At 41.9% G+C, this 24,602-nt stretch overlaps 1 protein-coding gene and 1 long non-coding RNA gene across 2 annotated transcripts; both read left to right on the plus strand.

The window, feature by feature from the left end:
* Positions 1–15: 15 nt before the first annotated feature.
* On the plus strand, positions 16–2,121 carry FOXG1 (forkhead box G1). Its single transcript, XM_030320328.1, has one exon. It carries the CDS (start codon positions 49–51, stop codon positions 1,522–1,524), a length of 1,476 nt encoding a protein of 491 aa, XP_030176188.1. The 5' UTR covers positions 16–48; the 3' UTR covers positions 1,525–2,121.
* Positions 2,122–5,570: 3,449 nt separating this feature from the next.
* On the plus strand, positions 5,571–24,316 carry LOC115517211. Its single transcript, XR_003969742.1, has 4 exons — positions 5,571–5,737; positions 6,217–6,287; positions 13,910–14,054; positions 23,969–24,316. It is a non-coding gene; the product is annotated as an uncharacterized LOC115517211 (long non-coding RNA).
* The last annotated feature ends 286 nt before the right edge of the window (positions 24,317–24,602 follow it).

Raw genomic sequence — 24,602 nt, forward strand, 5'->3', positions numbered from 1 at the left:
CTCCCGCGCCGCCGCCGCCGCCGCCGTTTCCCCCCCGACGACTGGGTGATGCTGGACATGGGAGATAGGAAAGAGGTGAAAATGATCCCCAAGTCCTCGTTCAGCATCAACAGCCTGGTGCCAGAGGCGGTCCAGAACGACAACCACCACGCGAGCCACGGCCACCACAACAGCCACCACCCCCAGCACCACCACCATCACCACCATCACCACCACCACCCGCCGCCGCCCGCCCCGCAACCGCCGCCGCCGCAGCAGCAGCAGCCGCCGCCGCCGCCACCGCCCCAGGCACCGCAGCCCCCCCAGGCGCGGGGCGCCCCGGCAGCCGACGACGACAAGGGCCCCCAGCAGCTGCTGCTCCCGCCGCCGCCGCCGCCGCCGCCGCCGCCGGCCGCCGCCCTGGACGGGGCCAAAGCGGACGGGCTGGGCGGCAAGGGCGAGCCGGGCGGCGGGCCCGGGGAGCTGGCGCCCGTCGGGCCGGACGAGAAGGAGAAGGGCGCCGGCGCCGGGGGGGAGGAGAAGAAGGGGGCGGGCGAGGGCGGCAAGGACGGGGAGGGGGGCAAGGAGGGCGAGAAGAAGAACGGCAAGTACGAGAAGCCGCCGTTCAGCTACAACGCGCTCATCATGATGGCCATCCGGCAGAGCCCGGAGAAGCGGCTCACGCTCAACGGCATCTACGAGTTCATCATGAAGAACTTCCCCTACTACCGCGAGAACAAGCAGGGCTGGCAGAACTCCATCCGCCACAACCTGTCCCTCAACAAGTGCTTCGTGAAGGTGCCCCGCCACTACGACGACCCGGGCAAGGGCAACTACTGGATGCTGGACCCGTCGAGCGACGACGTGTTCATCGGCGGCACCACGGGCAAGCTGCGGCGCCGCTCCACCACGTCGCGGGCCAAGCTGGCCTTCAAGCGCGGGGCGCGCCTCACCTCCACCGGCCTCACCTTCATGGACCGCGCCGGCTCCCTCTACTGGCCCATGTCGCCCTTCCTGTCCCTGCACCACCCCCGCGCCAGCAGCACTTTGAGTTACAATGGCACCACGTCGGCCTACCCCAGCCACCCCATGCCCTACAGCTCCGTGTTGACTCAGAACTCGCTGGGCAACAACCACTCGTTCTCCACGGCCAACGGCCTGAGCGTGGACCGGCTGGTCAACGGGGAGATCCCGTACGCCACGCACCACCTCACGGCCGCCGCCCTCGCTGCCTCGGTGCCCTGCGGCCTGTCGGTGCCCTGCTCCGGGACCTACTCCCTCAACCCTTGCTCCGTCAACCTGCTCGCGGGCCAGACCAGTTACTTTTTCCCCCACGTCCCGCACCCGTCAATGACTTCGCAGAGCAGCACGTCCATGAGCGCCCGGGCCGCGTCGTCCTCCACATCTCCGCAGGCCCCCTCGACCCTGCCCTGTGAGTCTTTAAGACCCTCTTTGCCAAGTTTCACGACGGGACTGTCCGGGGGACTGTCTGATTATTTCACACATCAAAATCAGGGGTCTTCTTCCAACCCTTTAATACATTAACATCCCTGGGACCAGACTGTAAGTGAACGTTTTACACACATTTGCATTGTAAATGATAATTAAAAAATAAGTCCAGGTATTTTTTATTAAGCCCCCACCCCCCCCCATTTCTGTACGTTTGTTCAGTCTTTAGGATTGTTTATTATTCTAACAAGGTGTGGAGTGTCAGCGAGGTGCAATGTGGGGAGAATACATTGTAGAATATAAGGTTTGGAAGTCAAAATTATAGTAGAATGTGTATCTAAATAGTGACTGCTTTGCCATTTCATTCAAACCTGACAAGTCTATCTCTAAGAGCCGCCAGATTTCCATGTGTGCAGTATTATAAGTTATCATGGATCTTTATGGTGGACGCAGACCTTGAGAACAACCTAAATTATGGGGAGAGTTTTAAAATGTTAAACTGTAATTTGTATTTAAGAAGCATTCGTAGTAAAGGTGCCCAAGAAATTATTTTGGCCATTTATTGTTTTGTCCTTTTCTTTAAAAAACTGTTTTTTTTTTCTTTTGTTTACTTTTAGACCAAAGATTGGGTTCTAAAATGCACTTGGTATGCTAAGTATTAAAAAACAAAGCAAAAAAAAAAAAAACAAAAAACAAAAAAAAAAGGAAAGTTGTTTCAGTTGGCAGCACTGCCCATTCAAATGAATCGGAAGGGGACAAAATTAATGATTGCCTTCAGTTTGTGTTGTGTATATTTTGATGTATGTGGTCACTAACAGGTCACTTTTATTTTTTCTAAATGTAGTGAAATGTTAATACCTATTGTACTTATAGGTAAAACCTTGCAAATATGTAACCTGTGTTGCGCAAATGCCGCATCAATTTGAGTGATTGTTAATGTTGTCTTAAAATTTCTTGATTGTGATACTGTGGTCATATGCCCGTGTTTGTCACTTACAAAAATGTTTACTATGAACACACAGAAATAAAAAATAGGCTAAATTCATATATATCTTGATACTTTTGTCTCTTTTATTAAGTAGAGCTAATTTTTAAAAGACCATTAAAGTTCTAGGGAATTCGAAAGGCTTTTTCAGCCACCTAAAATTTAACTGCTCCTTTCATTTGAACCGAGACTTTAAAAATGAAAATAGTATTTTTTTCCATTGTGGAATCAAATTTTACAAGGAGCAGGCCTATTTAATAAACACTAGCTTTAAAGAAAGTATAGGCTTTGCAGCTGATAATCTTCAAGTTTCTGTAGATATACAGCAAAAAAAGAAAAAACAACCAATAATTTACTTTTATGTGCATAGCTATTTACCTTGTGTTTATTTTCAAATCAGTTGATAGAATGCTTTTTATATATTTTGTTTCAGGTATCTTGTTTATAGCATTTGGCAAATTATAAATAAATATATGTATATGGCTAGATAGAAGTAAATATAATGCACACATATGTAATATATATATAGACACACAGAGCCCTTCAGTTCAGGTACAATTTGCGCTATGAATGCTGCAAATATTTTTGTTTAAATATTTGTATTTATACTTTCTAAGTCAGCATTTATTTTTGTGGCTGTTTACCCACAATGAAAGAGTTCTAATAAAGATGTGCTGAAGTTGCAATATAGATTTGCTGAAGTGATCACCTGTTGTAATGACTTGCAGATCAATGTTTATATTTTATTTTTAATTATAACAACTTAAAATTCTAGATGTTCAGAAGACGTAAAATGCCTCTCTCTCCTTTTCTTTCATTTTTACAACATAGAGGTATTTATTTGATTCCCTTTTAAATATGTCTGTATAATTTAATCTAGAGATTTGTTCCTTTTGCTTGCAGTCATAATTTTGTTTTAATTTACAATATACATATGCATGCATATATGCATATATATCAATCTGAAACAAAAATGAAAACATTTTTTGAATTGTTTCAGTATCCCAATTGCTATGACTCCAGAAAATAATTAGAAAACCTAAGTAAAAGATTTAGTAACTAATTGGATCCTGTGGAGAGTCTGTGGAGGACAAGTTGTTCATTTGTTACAATTGTATAGTCTGAAATGTGTTCTGCAGTAATGCAATAAGCTGGCTACTTCTTACAATGGGCCCAATGAAAAATAATCTGTCCCCAAGATGTTATCGGCAAACACTTAGAGAGTTGCTCAGGGAAAAAGAAGAAGAAGAAGGAAAAAAAAAAAAAAAAGCCTAGGAGAGAAGCAAGCTGACTCAAATAGATTGAAATAGGAATGCAGAATAGTTAATATTAGGGCATAGGGATGGGTGGGTTGTGGAAGGGAGAGACACAGGGAGAGAAAAAGAGAAGAAAGGGAAAGAGGATCTTTAGTGGGGGCGGGAGCATCTCCCACTACCAAAAAGAAAGGAGAAAGAGAGAAATGCTATTTAAGAAAGAAAGTTAAAGTCCAGGAAAATTAAAAGATCTGGAACCAAATATACACAAATGGGAAATCGACTAAAATAGACCAAGACAGCTAGTTTAATTATCTCCTTAAAGCAGACTGGACATGATTTTATTTTCTTAGTTATGAGAGCAGTTTCACCAGAGGTCTAACTTTCTTGAAATGTAACATTTCTTCAGAATGAAGCATGAAAGAAAATTCCACAAATAAATTGTTTTAGAAACCAAATTTGTGGCTGATATTAAAAATAGTAGTAGAGTCCAAGTGAATGAGGTTAGGCAAGGGAAATCCCCCTTACATATTTGTGAACCAAAACAGCTCAAAGAAAAGCATGTGTTTAGACTGAAAAAGGTGATGATGTATTGTTTGCTTTTACCATGGATTTTATTTGTGGAAGTGAGAATGTACTGGCACAGAAGAAATAGTCTTTGGCCTATCAAAAGTTAAAAAGAAAGTTGAATTCTTCTATTGAGGCAAAGGGACATAGACATAGAAAAGTTCCTCCACGAGTTTTTTTTTTTTTTTTTTTCCTTCTGGCCATATTAAATAAGTATACTTATTTGTGATAAATGTTCATTTGCATGATTGAGAAATAGAATTTCAATGGCAAACTTTTCATTTTGAGGTCAAGCATAAAATTGACTTCTTTGAACTCATAGGAGCTAAGGACTGGAGTGGAAGTTCTATTCGGATACATCTCCAAGTTACATATATAATGGATGTGACTAGAAGAATAGCTTGTTGAATACGCTTACAAGATAGGGAGGGGGATATACAGAGAGAGAAATTTGTGAAGGCCTCCTGAAGCCCAGTATGAACATTTCATTTATCTCCGTCTGTCCTATCATCTCTCAATTTATCTTTTTCAAAAGCATACAGTATTCTAGCATGTCATTTAATAGATTTTTTTTTGCAAAAAGTTGGTTGTAATATTGTGTTGATATTTGTTGTCACCAACCTTTGCCAGTTAAAATTGGCTTATGCCAGAAAAACACTTCAAAACTTTTTGAAGCTTTTCTTCTTTAGACTTATAATTATTTTTAATTAGATGAAGGTTGCTCCTTTTGAGATTTTGGAACTGAAAATGATCATAACTTAAAACTCGAAACCCCAAATTGCAGTTTATCTCCAAGTTTCAGATATTTTGCTTGAATTTGTCTGGTATAAAGTTAATACAAATCATTAATATATAAAGCATTGAGAAAAGGATTTAAACTAGAGCAGGGAGAGAATTCTTCCAAATATGTTTCTTCAGCTTGTTACAAAATTGGGAATCAAGTGAACATGAAGTCCAGAACTAGCAAGATTGAGCACAAGTATCTTTATGGCCATGGAAGATTTCGTGTGGTTTATATGACTTGCATAAAATCAAGTGTAGAGAGACAAAAAGAAAATGAGTCATGTAGCATATTGGTATAGTTGTATATATTTAAGTTGGTGGATATTTCACCCAAATAGGTGGATAAATCAAATATATTTAGAGCTCTAAATATATAAATGTGGTTTTTAAAAACTGTGTTTCCTCCAACATTGTTGAGGAATTTGTGTTGAAATAATTTTGCTTTTGAGAAACTAATTTTATAAATAGCTGAAGTGGCTAGTTGTGTTTGGAAGTAAATGCCTGTTGGAGAAATAGGCTAACAAAGGGTGAAGGTGAAGATCATTAGAGGTTTTAGAGCTGGCTGAGACGGGTTGCTGGGGTTGTATAACTGTGCCTGGAGGGCGGGGTTCCTGTACATTCCTACTTCACCAGATAACCTGCCCCCAACACCACTGCAGCTTCTGCCAGACAGATGGAACTCTGCAGCGTGAAAATCTGCGCAGCCATTCCACCAAGCAGGGTAGGTGAAACTTGAATTAAGATTTTCCCCTCTTTTTTTTTTTTTTTCCCCTACTTGAAGCCAATTGAGGCCAGATCCTGGAGATATGGAAAGAATAGGGGTCATCTAGATTTTCCTTTCGCGCGTACACACGTCTGCACTCTTCCTAAGAACTACCTACCTGTAAGAGTTCAAAGGCGCTTTCATTCTAGATTTTCTGTTCCGTGTTTTTCTTTTGCGTGTTCTCGTTCCAATCATCCCCCTTTCCCTTCCCTCCCTCTAGGGCCTCCCCTCCCCCCAACCACCAGCAGTTGAAATAATCCACCTCTTAGTTTTTGGCCCCCAAACCGACCTTTTCCCCACTCCAGCGGTCAGTTCGCCCAGACCTTGTCCTGAGGATGTAGGCCAAGGTGGTTCCGGGGAATATATGATGTATTGCTATGTTTGAGTCTCTTTTCTCCCTTCCGATTTCTATTTTTTTTTTTCCCCCTTAACCTAAGACTGCCTGGTGTTGGCCGAAGGATGCTGAAGAAAAAGATTTAAGGACTGGGACGCTCTTACCCCAAGATTGGTAAGTGCAAGTGCTTTTCGGAGGGAGGAGAGCTATGCCAGACTGCTTTTGACTAACGCTTAAACCGCGACTTTGAGGTCGGGGGCTAAAGTGCTCCTCCTCTTTTCTTGGAAAAAATTTCCTTAGCGGGCGCGCTATCAACAGAAGTAGCTGAGAGAATGCATGGTTTTTCCACGTCGGCAGAAAGTCACCAAGGATCGCTAAGTAAAGAGGATGAAGACGTGGCAAAGAGGGATGAAGAGAAAACGAGACGAATTTATAGGGAGGGGAGGGGTAGTGGGAGCCTGAAATCGGTCCCAAAGTGCAGAGTAGTTCAAATCGTGGGGATAGGATTTCTGAGTCTTGCCGCAGCTTCGAGAATACCCTAACGGACCTTTCTTAACGTTCAAACTCCTAGGTTATTTGTTCTCCCTATTTGAGACAAAGCTCTTTGCTCCAAAGCCAAGGACTTGCCTAATTCTAAAGTTCTTTTTTCTTCTTCTCCACCCCCTTCCCCTTGGTTTTTTTTTTTTTTTTTTTTTTTTTTTTTTTTTTTTTGGTAGATCGCCCCTCCTCCCCCTTTTTTCACACTAACTTTGCCAAGCTCTCCCAGATCTGGCCCTCCGCCCCCAGCTCCTTGGCCTGGGTCAGGCGAGGGTCCCCGCGGGATTTAGCGGAGCTGCTTCAGGTACTGAGCGGCGGGCCGGGGGTGGGAGGCTTCCCCTCCGCCCGTTCGAAGGACGAAGGAAAAGAGCACCGTTCTGGGCTTGACTTGGTCCCTGCTGGGAATATCCCAGTTCCCGGCTTTGGGAATCTCAGGCAAATAATTGATTCTTAATGCACACTTAGGAGACGGCCGCGTAAGCTCGAGAGCCCGGCTGTCCCGAGAGTGCCTGCGAGCGCGCCAGACACAGGTTGGCTTCCTTCGCCGCGAATCCGGGGCCCTGGCCGCGGCTTCCTACTTGCCTTCCCCGCGCCTCCGGGACCCCCGGCTGAAATCGGAGAAGGGCGCGGTGGCGGGAGTAGAAGCAGTCGCGGCAGGGACCCAGCGGCGTGGTCGTCTCGGGCTTTGGAATCGAGAAGCAAAGCGCTCTAGGCTGCTGAGTCCGGGCGGCGCTGGCGGCCGGTAGCCGGGGAGGAGAGGCGCTTCGGGGAGTGGCGGCGGCCGCGATTCCGGCGGAGGGGAAGCCCGACGCTGAGCGGGGAGCAACAAGGTGAGGGCGCTCTTGCCCAGGACAAGGAGAGCTGGGAGTCTGGTAGCTCACACAGGCTGGTGCCAGGGAAATCGACTGCACAGCCTTGGCTGGCGCGCTTCCCCACCTTTTCTCTCTTTATTCTTGTCCCTCCCTCCCCACCCCCTTTCCCCCTCAAAGTTGTTTCTTTTTGTTTACCTGGTGCGGTTTCAGATCTCAGCACGCATCTGCTAGTTGATAAAACTGTTTTCTTTGTAATAGACATCTTTTCTCTTCTCCACTCCCTACTCCTCTTCTATTTCGCTTTCTACCCCATTTTCCCTTCTGTCCAAGCCTGCGGTCCAAGGTGAAGGGTTCTTAAAGGAAAAGAGCTAGCCTGGGGATAGGAGTTCCCGTAACACTAAGGGTGGTCCTGGGTTGGAGAGAGGGACGCAGGGGTTTGGGTGGACAGAGGGCATCCCAAGTGTGCGGAAGATTGTCTGGCGGTGATCTTCAGCCTTGGAAAGAGGACGGGAAGAAAAGGACAGGCAGAATAGAGCTCGTCCACTTCCGACTGCCCCCCAAACCCCATAAGACTCAATTTCGATGCTTTAACGCCATCCTCACCTGGCCCTCTGTAAAAACTTGAGGTAGGCAGAAATCGCGAAACTGTTGTGATCAGAAAAGGCATTTAAAATAATATCAAATAACTCTCAAAATTATGGCTGTTGGGGGTGGGAGGGGAGCTAAAACGTCCCACGACCTTTGGGGGGTCTGTTGCTTAACACCTATAGTCCTCTCCCCGGTCTTTGGCCTCGCAGAAAAGCTGCACGGGAGGAAAGCACTTTGCACATTGAGAGATTTGGAGATTTGTATCCGAATGAAAGAAAGTGTTCCGTTGCCAGACGTGTTTGGGTATTCATTTTCGCCTTAGGTTGAATTCTCCTACACGGCTAGCACTCCCTGAATTGGGGTTGTCTTCTTCAGTTTTATTTCCGCCCCCCTCCGCCCCCCGTTCTGCTCCCCTTAGTGTCTCATTCTTTGAATCAGAATAGGTTCAAGGTGCAAACCTATCTTACTCCACGTCCAGTCAGTCCGTCAGTCCGTATGGCAAGACGTTGTTGATTTCATTGATTGGGCAGAAGGACCAAAAACTGTAGTGGAGTTAGAGAGAGTTGTTTCTCAGCCCTTTCATTTTCTCACTGCTCTGAAATTTAATGACCTGATCATTGTTGTTTGAAGTTAAATTATCTGTTAAATTAGCCCTAAACAATAACTGATGATATTTTCCATTTGGGTCTGGTTGCCCCTGGATGGGAAGGAGAGGAGTCAGAGAATCCTTGATCACATAGTAATATAATCAACACCCATATTTTGGTGCTATTATGTAAGAAAAATCACTTTCAAAGAAGCTGAATTTCATAACTCAGAAATTCTTTTAAAGGCCTGTGCTCTAGAAGGGCAACACTAATTCAAGAATGAATGTAAATAAGCATCTTTGTTGATTAAGAGAAAAATATGAACGCCGTATTTTCATTACTCTATAGAACCTAAATACTCAAAATCATCATACACTGGTTCTTGCTAATCTAAATGAATTCTGCCCTCCAAGGATAAATAGTCTCAAAAAGGAAATTTAGCGTTAAGCAAAATCTGAGCCATTCTAGATGTGAATTTCTAGAAATCCAAGGCATATTTATTTCTTTGAGTCAGACACTGTTTTGCAATCATTGTATGAAACAATTTTGGAATAACGCAGATGCTTTTTCCCCTTTCTTGTTTCAGATTGCTTATATATACAGGCATAGGTGTGAGAGCCTCAGAGTATATTGAGGAAATTAAATTTTTCTTATTTGTCTTAACAAAAGGCCCAAAGAATCTTTAAACCCAAAAGTATCACAGTAGTTGGAAAAATAAGCACTTGTAAAATAATAAGCACTACTGTGTTTTGCCTATTAAAATGTGCTGAATGAATAACAAGAAGCTATTATAAAGGTTGAAAAATGCAGAGCAAGAACAAGGAAGTAATTTTATTATTCGATACTCTTATCATTAATAATGTAGTTTTAAAGTGTGACCGAGCCTTCTTAGAAAAAGTGGAGTACTTCTTCCACACCTTCAGAAATACTCGTACTCTAGATGGAATAAAGTAGAATCTGATAGATCTGGCAGCAGGACTTGTTTATTTATTTATTTATTTTCCAGGAGTAGTAATAGTAGTGGCAATAGTAAGAGTAGTAGAGTTGAGAATTTTACTTTTAATTATACGTTGCAAGCTCTGATTGCAGGTTGGAAGGCTAAAATCGATCATTCCTACATCGATAGTGTTGTCTATGACTGCATTGATTTGTGTTTATTTATGCAGAGATTTTCAGTTATTTACCTACATATTTCAGCATCTGCCTCTTGATTATTTTTGCAGGTTGGTTTTAATGAAACAGCTTACCTAGGAAACACATTTGACAGATCAATTTTAAGCAAACTTCATAGTGAATTATGGCAACCCAAAGAGTTTACAAAATTTCTTATGCGTACTTGCTTTTTAGCGATGAGAAACCTGTTTCTGATTAAAACCTCACTCTACCAGAACACGTCCATTCTCCTCCCCTCTTCACATATTGTATTGATATATTTCAGTAAAATGGAAAAACAGATGATTTTATGATGTCAGATATGATAGAGTGAAACCGATGAATGAGCCTCGTCTTTCTTCTGTTGGCACGACTCGGTTTTTCTCATAACAATAAGGTGGCCGCTGGGTTTACTAAGGATGTAGATGAAAAATCAAGGAGCAGCAGGATTTGAATAAAGAAATGGTATTGTTTAAAAATATCTATTAACTTTAAGTTATTGGAGGGGCTTACTCATGATATTCCAGAGTTCTTCGGTATATATTAAATGCATATATACACTCATATATTCTATCATTTAGTGTATATGTGTGATTATACCTTAGGAATATAGGCATTTCTCTTGAACTAATAGCTCACATGTGATTGTTATATATCACGTCTCATTTGAGCAAATGCAACAACTAAAGATCACGGGTGGGGTGTGTCTTTTGTAGGTACAAGACAATTATGGGAGATTGAGATGCATTCGTGTTTGTTCTTATTCTCATCAACACAAAATGTTGAAAGATGACTTGGAAATTGGCGGGGGGGGGGGAAGTAGCCTTATTTATCCAGGGCTATTTACTCCTCATTTTATAGGATTTTGCTTGCAATTTGGACAACCAATCTTCTTTTCCTAGTAATTTGGAATACACCTACCAAATATGGTTAACAGTCATATTATTCGTTTCTTGCACCCCCCACTCCTGCCACCCCCTCCAGTATTTGAGAGGAATATAGAGAGTAAAAGTAACCGAGTTCTTTCTTGAGAACGAAAGGGCCTTGGGAGATGGAAAGGGACTTAATCTCTTCACCCTGGCGAATTTTCCTGAAACTACTTATCTGTAGCTTCCACGATGTGAGAGGTGGAGCCTGGCAGTCCAGCGGCTGCAGGCAGAAGGTGGGCGAGCCTGGGGACCTTAAGCTTTGCAGAAGGTTGAAAGGAGGAGTGGAAAGAGAGATTTGAGTTTGTTTATTTGGTTTATTTTATGTTTCTGTCCTGTGCCAAGCCCTTGAAGTTAACACGGCGACATAGCCTTTTTAAGACCAAGCACTCTTGGCATTCTTTCGAGATTGAGATTCCAGAGCATCGGATGAACAGGACTTATAGCTAAGGCGTGCTCACCCACCCCTCCCTCCGTCTTTTTACGCACGCACCAGCTCGTCCTCACGTGCACGGGGTAGTGGACAGTGTTGACTTGAATTGCTCTCGCTTGCTCCAAGCCTTTCCTGTGAATGAACCCGAAAACACTCGACAGGTCGTGAATAATCGTTTTAATGAGTGTGCAAAGCGTGCGACGGAGTGCACCGAGCTGTCGGGTTAAACAAACAACTTGTACCCTGACCAAATCCGATTGTTAAAGTGCAAAGTGATGTCAGTACCATTTCCACTGCCCTTCGGAAAACCACAGATCTGACACGCGGGAGTCCAATTTTCCCCATTAAAGAAAAATAACAATATTTTCCAAACGTGTATGTGATCTTCTTTAATATTAATCTGAGCCAAAGGAAACCTCATTTGAGAGTCAGAGAAGCAGTCCTGTCATTGCTTCAAAAACAAACCAAAAGGGGAAAGGAAGAAGAAATCACAACAAATATAAAAAGTCTGAGGGAGGATTTCTTTTTGATAGCTCACATGTCATTGCTGATCAATACTGTAAAAAACCTTACATATATTAAAAAACTTTGTAGCTCACTACAAGCATTATTTCAAATTAACTGTTAGCTACCCAAGTGGGATTGGTAATTTGGTTCTGTACTAAGACTGAATCTCTGAACCTGTGAAAACTTTTTCTATTGAATATTTAACTAAAACATTTGCTGTTTATATATTGGCCTGTGAGAGAATGAAGGGATAAGTAGTTTCCACATTTATGTTCTCAAGGAAAACAGTTTGGAGGAAAGTAATGGGAAAGGAACCCTGATGGGCCACCATCTAAAACAATAACAAAAAGCACAAGTGAGCTCTTGAGGGATCACACACTCTTCCCTTTCTTTGCACCACTGCACTGGGGAAATATTTTTGTTTCTTTCCCATCCAGTTAAAAGAACTACTTGGAATCAGCCACATGTTCTCCTTTCCTTGTTCATTCTTTTATCTTCTTTCACAATTCCAAACCCCCAATACTACGTGAAGAGTACAAAAGCTAAATCTCAAAAGATGTGAAAGAAATCCCTTTTACATATCCTCTCTAAAAATTTTGTGAAGAGAAATGTGTAAAATGCTTCCCCTGACAGCCCCTGGTATACATCCAGGAGTCAAACAAAATGGCCAAGATGCTTGGAAATCAGTGTACTAGTTCCAAATAACCAGCTTCTTTAACTCGGTAACAATATAGGAAGATTAAGGTTTGTATTTTCATTGGATTAAGTATTATAGTGTATGTATTCTTCCTTATTAAAGACTGCAAATATATCATGTCCTACAGTCTGAAAGGTTATGTGTCCTCAGAATTGTAATCGGCTTGTAGAAATGAAATGTTAGGGATATGGTACGCTTGAGGATGGAAATTCAGCAGCACCCGCTCACTTAACTCCCGCTAGTCATGTTGCCATCTACATACCTTCCTTTCTGACCACCTACTTCACATGTGAATATGTTAATATACAACTGACGGCAATTAAATGAAAGAATCCACCTAAAACATGTACCTGGGGTGTTGGATGGAGTAAGCAATTTCTATAGAAGTTATTGTAGTTTTGTCCATTATAGTTGCTAGTTTTTATATACCTATGTTAATTTCACACCAGTTGGATAAAATAGAAGGTATTTCCATCATCAAAACTTGGAAAAGACAACCAGTAGTTTAGGACAGTGTTTTTGTGGATTTTGACTGTTATCTAGTGAATGTCTGTTTCCGAAAATCAATTCAGAATATCCTTTATTTTCTAGGAAATTTGACAAAAAATGACTATCAAAAACTAGGGGCTTGCATTTTTTATTGTTTTAAATATTTCTGGGCACACAACAGACTGTGCAGTTATTACCTAAACAGATTTCTTCTCTGTGGGCTGACTGAGTTGAGGAATTTTAGGAGTCACTGAAAGAGCCACATCCATTTCTGTTTTAAATGCACAAACAGTGAAGCTAGAGGGTGCGTCTGTTTTTGTGTGTATATATGTAGTTAAAGAACTACACTATCAAAACATTAATTATATTTGAAAGAGAGCAGAGAGCTTGTTGTGGAGAGAATTGCATTATTGAATTTATATTCCATGGAATCTGTCTGTGCAGAGGGCTGAAATTGTATACCTGTCTTATATGATGCACCCTCTTCAGTGAGGTGCATAACAAGAGCAAAGAGAGGCAAACTTGGAGGGGAGTGAGCTTAGGCATTTGGATGGTCCTCAGCAAGGAAATCCACGTGCAAATGCAAATCACATGAAGAATAAGCATGGGGTCTTTGTTCTCTGTCAACAAAAGCAAATATAGTATTTTTCCTCTATCAAGCAAATCACAGAATGATCTGAGCTGGATTTGGAGGAGGGGGGAGAGGTTGAGTGACTAAGAATATTTCAATTATCATATTTCTGATCCCCAAGTCCTGTTTATTTCACAGCTGCCAAATTTTATATCCAAAATTTAGCTTCTCTTCCTCCCAAATCCTACATTGCTATGAATCATCCCTGATCATTTTTAGTTTTTTGGCTTAATTACCAGTTTTCAGCTTTAAATTACCAATAAACTAATTAATCTGACTAATCTTTCTAAACTTCTGTTGAATAGTATAATAGCTGCAACAACAACAAAAATAAAATAACATACACTGCAGCAATAATGACAGAAATAAAATGTTAATAATAATAAGGCAAACAATAATAGCAGAACCAATTTTAAAATAATCTCTCTGGTCGACAGGATGAAGATGGAATCCATTTCAGTCTGAAATGTGTTTCATGGCTGCAGTCGGGCATTCCTCTGATTTCTTGTTTCACTGGTTAGATGGACGATCCATTCCGGCCCAACTCAAGTATTCTAATAAAGACTCCCTTGGTCTAATATGGTAGGTCTTTTTAATAGCTCTAAGTACTTTTGTACCCATTCCTCCTCGTTCCTATAGGCAGGTCTCCCTTGGACACCATTCCCAAGTAAATCAGTCGGGCATGGAGACTGGGAACAGAGGCAGACATGTGAAGGGATTCTTGGGTAGAAAGACCTGGTGCCTCCAGGCTGGAGTTAAGCTGATAAATGGGCAAGTTGTCATATTGGGGAATCATGTTTACAGAGCTGAGGAGTTTGAGAAGGACAAAGTAACTGAGTCTAAGGAGAACACTGGCTCTGAGGAACTCAGCCCAAAGGGCAAGACACAAAAATTAGGAATTAGGTGCCCCCTGATGAACTCTTTTGACTCCTTGGGGCTGAAGGGACAGAAAGGGGACAATAAAGTGAGGGAAGTAGAAGTGAAAGGAGACCAGGTTGAAGATGTTAGTAACCAGTGGTTATCGGGCAAGTAAACTAAACCTGTCTCCCACGGAGGAGGTAGGTACAGGTGCTTTTGCCAACTGTAAACCTGCCAAGGTTCACCGTTCAACGGGCAAGAACAGCTACCACCAGGTCCTGAGTCTAGGCTGTAAAGAATCTGCCCGTGAGTTTGTACCTGCAGGAATCTAACTCTCCTCTCAGCCAAATGTTCTCCCTGTCTCCTAAGTCCCAGTTGCTCCCCCAGCCTCAAGAAAAAGGAAATGAAAGGAAAAAAAAATCGGGTGTGGAGGGAATGAGACTTAGTGTCTGTCAGGCAGATGTTGGGGTTAAAGCAGGTTGTTTGATAATTGCCTTCATTCGTGGAGGGGAAAGAAAGCTGGTTAGGAAATGAAGGGTGGGTTATAGGACAGGAAAGCAGAGACTGAGAGAGAAATTCCTTAGCAGCCCAGCAGCTAAGGCCAAATGGAAACAGATCTCAGTTACAGAAGAACAGTTTGGGAGCAAGGAAGGGTGGTGGTTCAATGTTTTTGCTTTGTTCTGTTTCCCTGCAAATTAACGTAGCCCTGAAAATGTATGAGAGAACAAGATCTGCATGCCTTGTTAAAAAAAAAAAAAAAACACGTTACAAAAGAAAAGCATAACTGTCAATCGCCAGTTTTGTCCTCTAGAAAACTTTTTTTCTTTAGTTACTGTCTTCAACCTCACGTATATGCACAGTTCATAACTAAACCAAACGGTAGTTGAAGAAAGGGAGGGGACAGCAAAGAAGGGCCGGCTTCCCTGCTGGTAGTACCGTGTGCATCTATCTCCTCACCCTTCACAGCAGGGAGGCTGAACAATCCTTTTCCGTGTCTGTCTGGTCTTGTCATTTAAAAAAGTATGAAAATATTCCGGGTCACGAGAATACTGTGTCACTAAAAATCGGCAATGAAGGAGGGGCTTTCATTTCTAGGGATAAATTCACTGGGGTGATGCTTACTCTGCAACGGGAGTAAGGCGACTTTGGCTGTGTATCGCTCTGCTCTTCAGTGGTACCCCAGGCTTTCTCCGTGCACTAATCAGAACCAATAACTGCTAAGTTCACTCCAACTCTTCCGGAAGTACAGCTCTGCAACTTGAAGTCAAACTGGAGTTTTCCATAGAAAATCCAATTCTAATTCAAGTCATATTTTAAGGAAAATAGTCTCAGTTACTGGGATTTTTATTTAAATTTTTCCTGTGATTCAGAGACAAGTGTTATTTGCTTCAGTAAGAAAATTAAAAGAAATCAATATTTCAGTGAAAAGGCCCTCAATCCTGTTGTATACATCCCCAAAGTATGGCTTTTAAGAATTTATTTTCAAACACTTTGGTTTTCCCTGTATATAACTGAGAGCCTCTGAGTCATTGGAGACATGCCTAACTAAAAGAAACTAAGTTAATACTTTTATAATGGGAATATCTGAAAGTAAAAATACAATAAAAGCAGTTATTTTACAGAGTGGTAAAAGTCATGCAGACATTTGCATGCACTCACTTTATGCACTTATTTAACAAAATTAATAGGCTTCCATATTCCGATATCTTGAAAACTCTTTAACCAACATAAACCAGATATTTAAATGCATATACATTTATATATATGCGTTATATATACCATGTTGCGTGTAGTTCAAATATGTATGTTCATTTTTTTATAAAAACTAAGAACTAAACAACTATTAGCATTTATAACTTCTTGACCACCAATAGTTGGGTTTTATTTATGATCTGTAAACAACGAAGGAAAGACAGAACCACTGCATTCTGCTTAGACTGTATTAAGAAGCAAATAAAGGTTTCTTTCTGTCTAGGAGTGTACAAGAATAAGGAATTTAGGGATGAATGGAATTACGATCTATATAGGTTTTCAATAAACCAAGATGTAGTTATTTCCTCCTTTAAACATTAACATCCTACTATTAAAAGAAATATATACAGTTTCGAAGATAGGAGAGGTAAGCCCAAGTCAACTGATGATATTTTGAAAGGAATGGTTTCAAATGATGCTAACAGTTTTTTTTTTTTTTCCCCAACAAAGAACTTTTCAAGGCAGATACAGCCAGATCTGTTGCACCAGTGGCAAAGCAAATATTTTAGAAATGGGCTGTGGGGGGATTTAATGGACTGACACACTTTTGAATATTTATGAAGAGTAATATTCCTTTGAAGAGGGTTGTGATTGTCTATCATGCTCCTTATAAATGGAGAGAAACAAGAGAGGGAGGTTTGGGGGAGGACATGTTCAAGCATCCTATTGCTAATGGTGAAAGGATATGACCTGTGTAGAACAGGAAAGGATTCCATGCCCTGAGAGAAGCTGCAAAAGTCTATTGGTCCTATCACGTTTAGTCTCTTTCAGGTACACACTTCAAAAACATATCCTTTCCACTAGGTTCTCATCTGCAGTTATGGCTCACAGACAGCAGCCAGTTTGTATTAAAGTGTAGTCCAATGCATCAATCCAGTTTTGAAAAGAAAACAACGGACAGGAAAAATAAAGGTACAGTCTTATCAATGAAATTCTCATTGACAGTTGGAGAACAGGGAAGAGGGAGGATTCAAAACGAGGTGGTAGGAGGAGAGCAGTACTCTTTAGGTGAGTTTTGGGAAGATGCTAAGTAAAATGCTGTTCAGAAATTGGGATTAATCGAGCAGTTTAAATACAAATCTGCCGGAAATCATGCTCTGTGCGAATGAAAATGAAGGAATTTATGCATATTCTAATTTTCCCTCTTTGGCTGCTATTTTGGAGGAAGAGACTTCTTTTGCTGATGGTGGGACTTTTTTGTTCCGCACAGGAAATGTGTAAATGAACACAAATGTTATTTTTTTTTCTCCTTTCCATTTCTCTCCTCCATCCCTCCTCCCCCTTTCAACAACCATAACTTGTTAAGGTCCTCTCGGTTCCGTAGCCACAGATCCCAGAGTTTCTCCCCATTCCAGGATGTTAGGGTGCAAAAAGTGCAGGGGAGGGGGGGTTAGGGCTTCCCTGGGCCCCTAGACCTTTGGAAATTAACTTAGGAGCTTCCATTCCGCCTTTGGACATTCAAAGACAGTAGAGAGTGAGGAGTCGTGCGTTTAATGTGATGAAAATTCATCTCAAAAGCTATTTCCTCTCACGACTGATTCTCAGTGAAACTGGGTTGAGGAGAGCTTAAAAGCGATCTTATAAATCAAGTTGTGAAGATCGGTTGACCTTCAGCGCCAAGTCGAAACATTTTCCCTCTCCGGCCTTTGGGAACAAACAGTGCTGGTGCATTCCAATTATGTTAAGACCAGCAAGAAACTCCCTGGCCAGCCTATTCTGATGTTAGTCGCCTAATGCTGAGATGAAGTCAAGTGGAACGCTGCGGTCGTTGTGTGGAATGTATAAGGGACTCCTGAGATGGTTCAACGAACCGCGTGGGGTGCAGGTAGGGGCGGGGGCGATTCGGTCCAAGGGGAGAGAAAGAGGGAGCGGGAGAGGGAGAGCTTGAGAGAGAGAGAGGAAACGACAGGTGCGGTCTTTCCTCCGGCTCCCGCAGTGGCAGGCCACGCTGAGAGCTTCAGAATCCATTCGGGCACAGGGTGGGTGGGTGGGTGGGGGGTGACATACTGAGACTCAGAGTTTCCACCTTCTTTTCTACCCTCTGAATAAAACTCCTGGAGCCAACGTCATTCTTAACAATTTAATTTGAAAAGAGCCCCGTGGGGCACTCACTCCCCACTCCCCCCCGCCCCAGGCTCCCTCAGCCGCCCGCACGGCGCCGCCCGAGCCCGGACGTCCGCGGAGCCGGAGCGCTTCGGGCCGGGTCACCTCCAGCCCCGCCGCTCCCGGCCCGGGCCTCGGAGAAGGAGGGCGGCGAGAACGAAGCCCCTCCCCTTCCCCCTCCCCCGCATCTTCAGGGCCCCCGTCGGAGCCCCGGTGCCCCAGAGTGCCCGCTTTTCAACCGCCCGTTCGCCGGGACCGCGTCCCACCTCCCACTCCCGGCTTCCGCTCTCAGGAAGGGGGCGCCGCTCGGCAAGCGCCAGGCAGGTCAGCATCCCCCACGCCGCTCGCGTGACTCGAGGCCGAGTGCCCGTTCCCCTCCCCGTACGGGGGTGCGGGGCGCAGATTCGGCCAGAAAAACGCGGGGAGGGGAGCGCGGCCCCTTCCCTGCGCAACTCACGCCAAGGTTACAGCCACGTTTTAGGAACCTCTTCGGAAAAGCTCAAAAAAAAAAAAAATCCCCATTTTGCAGAAAGGCTGCTATGATGGGATGGCACCTTGTGGTCAGAGAAACCCCGGAGCGTTCTCGAACGCCCTCGGTTCTACGGTCAAACCCTGCTCAAGGCAGTTTCCCCCGCGCACACCGGAGCCTGCACTTCCGGTCCCCCTGTGGGGCCCTGAACCTCCGCAACCCGGGCACTTCCGCCCAGTCACGTGGCTGAGGGATCTTTGGAGGGCTGTCCTGTCTATATTTCTGTAGCTACTGGGGTCCTCGCTTGCTCCCGTCGTTTCTCTAAATTCCGCACTTCCTTTCATTGCATTGCTTCCTTAAACCTAGCAGGAGGTGGGGAGTGCAGTGGAGGAGGGCTAGAGGTGGAGAGAAAAGGCCCATTGAAGATAACCATTTTTTTTTTGCCTTTTCGGATCGCCTACCCCTTTCTGAGTTCCCTGGACAAATTCACATCAGCAACTAAGACTTAGGCATCTTTTTTTTTTTTTTTTTTTTCCACGCCAGGGCCTACGGCAGTATTTGTACTTAGTAGGCCTGCCATAAATGTTGAAAGAATTCCTGAATAAATACACTGTTTCTTTGGGCACACGGTGCTTAGAGTTAGTGGGTAGCCTCAGAAATCAGCTGACCTCTGACTTGTGATGTTTTGTTGAAGTCAGCTGAGAGCTTGATAAATGGTTTTTACAGACATTTTGGAAGGAAGGAAATCAATGGAGACTTGTTGAAAATGTTTTCTTGGACCAAGTCATATGTACGAAGTTAAAATGCTGTGATTTTTAGAATTTGGGGGATTTTCAACCCTTCTGCAGCTCTTCCTTTCCATTCTGCCTTCTTTTTAAAGTTTTACTTTCTGCGGTGAGAGGTCAAGGTCTTATACAGTCAATCTCTTTATTTTCTAAGTTGATTTATTTATTTTGGAGAGAGACAGAGCAAGAGAGGGAGCGTGAGCAGGGGAGGGACAGAGAAAGAGGGGGAGAGAGAGAATCCCAAGCAGGCTCCGTGCTGTCAGCACAGAGCCTGATGAGGGATCCGAACTCATGAACCAGGAGATCCTAACCTGAGCCTGAAACCAAGAGTGGGTCGCTTCACGAACTGAGCCTCCCAGGTGCCCCTGAAGTTAATCTCTTCTACCCAATTTGAGGCAGTAGCTAAGTAATTTATCTTTTGCTTTCCTGCTATGTCATAGTTTAACCCTTGATTCACTCCTGCATTGTGTCTCCTGCATCATTGAACTGCAGTTGTTCTTTACAGTAACATTTGTTTTTAAATGCCATAAGAGCTTTAGAAACAGGAGAGAAATGTTATAGTTGTGAAGTTGTGAGACTGCAGTCAGTCAGCATATATTAAATGCATGTTCTAGTGAGCACCAGTTGTGTAACCCATAGACTAGTCCCTAGAGTATTTAATGTCCCACTTGCATTGACTATAAAGTAGTGAAAATATATAATCAATAAGTTAATAACCATGAAAGTAATTTGAAAGGTTATAACTGCTAATCAAATTTAAAGCGTATTTATTAGCATCATTATTAAGAGGCCTCAGAGGGATACAAATAAGACCTGTTCTTATCCTCTGGGAACTTACAATCTAGTTGAGCATAAGTAATGTGAGCATAAATTGGTAGAAATAGCTACTATGCAATATTCAGTGTCTGGCATATTGAAGACATTCAGTAAACAGTTGCCTCACATATTAACTTGCAGTCATGTCATTCTTCTAACAGGGATAATGATACTGATAAGAAATTAAGGAGGGATTAATTAGGAAAACAGTCATGGCGGAAATGAATTTGTCCTTTTTATGTCACATAGGGAGATGGGTGTATGCAAGCCGTTTGCGTTTGTGGGGGTAAAGGTGGCATAAATGGAGAAGAAGAAAGATATTTGGTGAGATGGAGTTTGGTGGTAATTTGTAGGAAACCTTAAAGACCATGCAGAGGAGTTCGTATTTGGTAACAGAAGTGATACAGACCTATTGTGGCCCTATGAGCAGAGAGTGGCATTATTAAAGTTGAGAGTTATATTTAGGATGATTCTAGCCAGCAACCCAGTATAGGGAAAATTGAGGGAGAACGAGTAGGAGAAAAGAGTTTAATGCAGTTCTGGAATGGGATATTACTAGAGAGACAGAGTTATGGCTAGGCCCTTCCTCCCCAATTTTTATACAATGGAAATTACAGTGAAATGATAAAGTCAGTAATGAGCCTTGAATGGAACAAGAGCCACAGTACCCCTGAAATCATTCTTACCCCTTTATTCTTCATTGTTGGTGGCACTAGGAGATATTAGGTGTTGACTGATGGCAACTAATATCACAGTGCCTTCATCACCAGTTAAGCTCAAGATATATTTCTTACAGCATATTTACTCATTATTCAGCTGTGGTGGTTCTCGACTGTCTCAGTTGGGTGTGATTTTGACACCCCCCACCCCACCCCCAGCACATTTGGCAATGTCTGAAGACATTTTTAGTTTTAACAACTAGGGGGCCACTACTGGCATGGGTAACTAGAAACCAGGGATAGATACTGCTAAACCTCTTACAAGCATGGGAGAGCCCCCCTCCCCCCACCCAGCAATGAATTATCTGGTCCAAAGTGTCAATAGAGCTGATGTTGAGAAACTGTCCGTTATGGGAATGAAGCATGAGCTCTAACTCTGGAAAGCTACACAATGAGTCCCAGAACCTAACTTCTATTACATAACAATTTCAGATGACAAAATATGTTATTTGTTTAGTGAGTCAAATGTGCCTCTGAAAATGGCAGTGCTTCTGTCTAGCCCTGAAGCCTTAGAAACAGGAAAATCAGAAGGGTACCTGCTTGGATTTTTTACTTTTTATAAAACGGAGTTAGAAATCTTCCTCAAGGATTTGTCATCTAAATGTTATTTATTAAATTGATAAAATGTGCCTTTGGAGTTGCTTAGCAACTTATGGAAAGCTTGCTTTTTAGAAGTTCATTTGTTTGTTTAAAACTAGGGTAGGTTGCATATTATTAGCTACATTACATAAATCAACAAAGAAATGTACACTGAAAATGGAATAAGATGTTTCAACACATTTTCTGCTCTCCGTGTCTGGCAATTAAAACACTCTAATTGTCTGGTAGAATTGCGTGAAGTATTTGACAAACATTATTTATGTATGAAACTTCAACATAATATTGAGTATGTAAGGGAACCAAAGGGGAAAAATTAAGCAGGTTTGTCATAAAGTATGTGTTTATCGTAACCTTTCTTCTTCAAAAATCTTATCTACTAAGTACTTTTATCAGACACTAATTATACTCTTTCAGAAAAGAATTTCTCCAACACCCTTCAGTGCCTGCACCCTTTAATCATATCTCATTACATCTACCTAATCCATATCTTTTTCACATTGCCAGGGCTCATTAACAGTTTTAAAAGCCAATCTTGGACATTATTATTCCTTGTAATCGAGATGAAAATAATGCCAATAATATTTTATTTCTAAAATAGAATGGATCATTTAAAATTTGTTCTGAAGCCATTTCTTCTTTAAATATTAATGAGAAATTAACTTTCAAACATGCATTAAGCTAGCAGGAATGTTGAGATGTGTCTGAAAACCCTGAAGCACCTTTTCGAAGGAGAAGTTATTTTTATAAGCTGTTTTAACAGTGGATCATCAGTCACTTTGAAGGGAAGTGATCCTTGATTAACAGTTGGCTGATATTGTGCTTCCACAGATGTGTAACAGCAATACAGGTGCCACCTATGAAACAGGACAGGTAATTCACGAGATCTGAGCACCTTCTTTTGCTGATTGAAAATATAAAAGTTTGAATGGGCTTTCATTTTTGTGTATTGCCCCATTTAATTGTTGTAGACAAGACAAACCAAATGCCCCAATCAGATAGTGAACTCTACGTGGGTACCATGTTTCCCATACATTTAAAGAAAAGATTGTATAGCTGGTTCTTTATTCTTTTTGATATCCCCTTTTTAGAAAAGGGAACCTGAGAGACAACTGGGTGGTTCAGTTGGTTAAGTGTCTGACTCTTGATCTTGGCCCAGGTCATGATCTCACAGTTCATGCTTGGAGTCTGCTTAGGATCCTCTCTCTTCCCCTCTCTGCCCCTCCCCACTTGTAAGCACATGCATTCTCTGTCTCTCTTTCATTCAAAATACATAAATACACTTAAAAAAAGAAAAGGAAACCATGGATCAGATTTGCAGTTACTTGATTAAAGTAGAGCCTCTTGATAATGACTTTTTAGTCAAATCCCGCCCCTTGGAGTATAGCTACATAGGACTAACACATTATTCTAAAAAATGAAAGTTTCCTCCATGGTTATAATTGAGTTTGAGATTCTTTCTTGAAGATAATTGTTGAGAGTCTTAGGAAAAGCTTCATGGTCCATTGTTTATTATGCATATACTATTAAGTCATAGTATTTGAAAAAGAAACACAAACCTAAAGTCATTGTTCCCCCAAACCCAGCTTTTGTACAAGTACCTCAAGCTGCTATTCAGTAGTAATGGAGATGTAATAAAGCTTTCATTTTTTTTTTCATTCATTAGTTCTGCCAGACTGTAATTAGCTCTTATTTTGGGTGTTTTATTAGATTTTTATTTTCTTCAGCTTTTTCTTTGGAGTGTCTATATATATTTTTTTTCTTTTAGAGTTTTATGTTCTGATTTCTGTCCACTGATATGGTTCAGTTTGTTGTTGACTATAGGAAACTGTTAAGAAGAATCAAGTGAAACCATGATGGTGAGTTTTTTATGCTGTGTCTTATCTTTTACAGTTGCTGAAAGTAGAGTAAGATAATTGGAATTTTAGGATCTGCCACATTTTTTTGAAAAATTATTCTTGGCATTTTTTTCTTTCAAATTCTTTAAATTTCTTTGTTCATAATTTTTGGGGAGGGTAATTTTGCATATGCTCAATTATACACAATTTTTCATATGTTCTTTTTTTTTTTTTTTTTTACTTTACCAATATAGTTTAGAGTATTCAGATCTTACCAAACTTTTACAATGACACCACAGACGATGCTTACTTTAATGGAATTCCCCTCATTTTATTATCAATTAGTTCTAGTAAAAATAAAATTTGGTAAATGTAACAACATTCGATACCTCCACAACACTTATACAAATTAGAAGTCTGGTATTAATATCGTTTAAAGTTGTTTTTGCTTTTGTAACTTCATTTTTATATTTGTCTATTTATCTCTTATCATGAAGAAGTTTTGCCTTTTCTGTACTGATCACTTATTTTCTTGTCCTCTTCATGTTGTTTTTTTCAGAGGTTTCTCATTGGTCAGTATCATGGAGGTTGACAGTCTGATAGCCCCCTACACATCAAAGCATATCTACTCATCCGTGTGCTGTTGTCAATCCGAGGTTTCCAAATATGTGTTCTTCAACTCAAAGAAAAGTAGCTGGATCCAGGCATCTCCAGAGAAAGCTGCTTCAGCATTTTTCTTGTTTTTTGTTTTTGGAATACCTCTTTCTACAGGAGTCTCCAGACTCTAAAGTAATAGAATAGTTCCTAAGTCCATCCAGCTCTTTCCCATGTCTGAATTCTTGACCCTCTTTCCCACCCCTTGGCTCACAGATAAAAAAGAAACAACAGTAAAGGAATAAAAATTGTTCGTTTCTGTGTGACTGAATCATTCTAGTCTTGCAGCACCCTGGTGGGTTAATCAACTTTGTTATTGCCTTTACTGTCTCCCACATACTTGTTTGTGGGAAGTGCTCTTCTTGGCATTTGCCTCTTTGGAAAAAAGAACTCCAGGACGGTGGCACTAGACTTTGCTCTTGAAGTGCATGGCGTGGTGGCAGCATGAAGCCTGAACAAGCTTAGTTTTTCACTGATGGGGAGCAACTGGCATAGCACCACCTTTCCCTGCCATTGTATGGCAGCTTTGATGAATTCTG

The sequence above is a fragment of the Lynx canadensis genome, chromosome B3, assembly GCF_007474595.2.
Source record: "Lynx canadensis isolate LIC74 chromosome B3, mLynCan4.pri.v2, whole genome shotgun sequence".
Classification (NCBI taxonomy): Eukaryota; Metazoa; Chordata; class Mammalia; order Carnivora; family Felidae; genus Lynx; species Lynx canadensis.

What these genes read in the sequence shown, in the direction of transcription:
- FOXG1 (XM_030320328.1), top strand. Translation starts at nt 49, where the DNA reads ATGCTGGACATGGGAGATAGGAAAGAGGTGAAAATGATCCCCAAGTCC.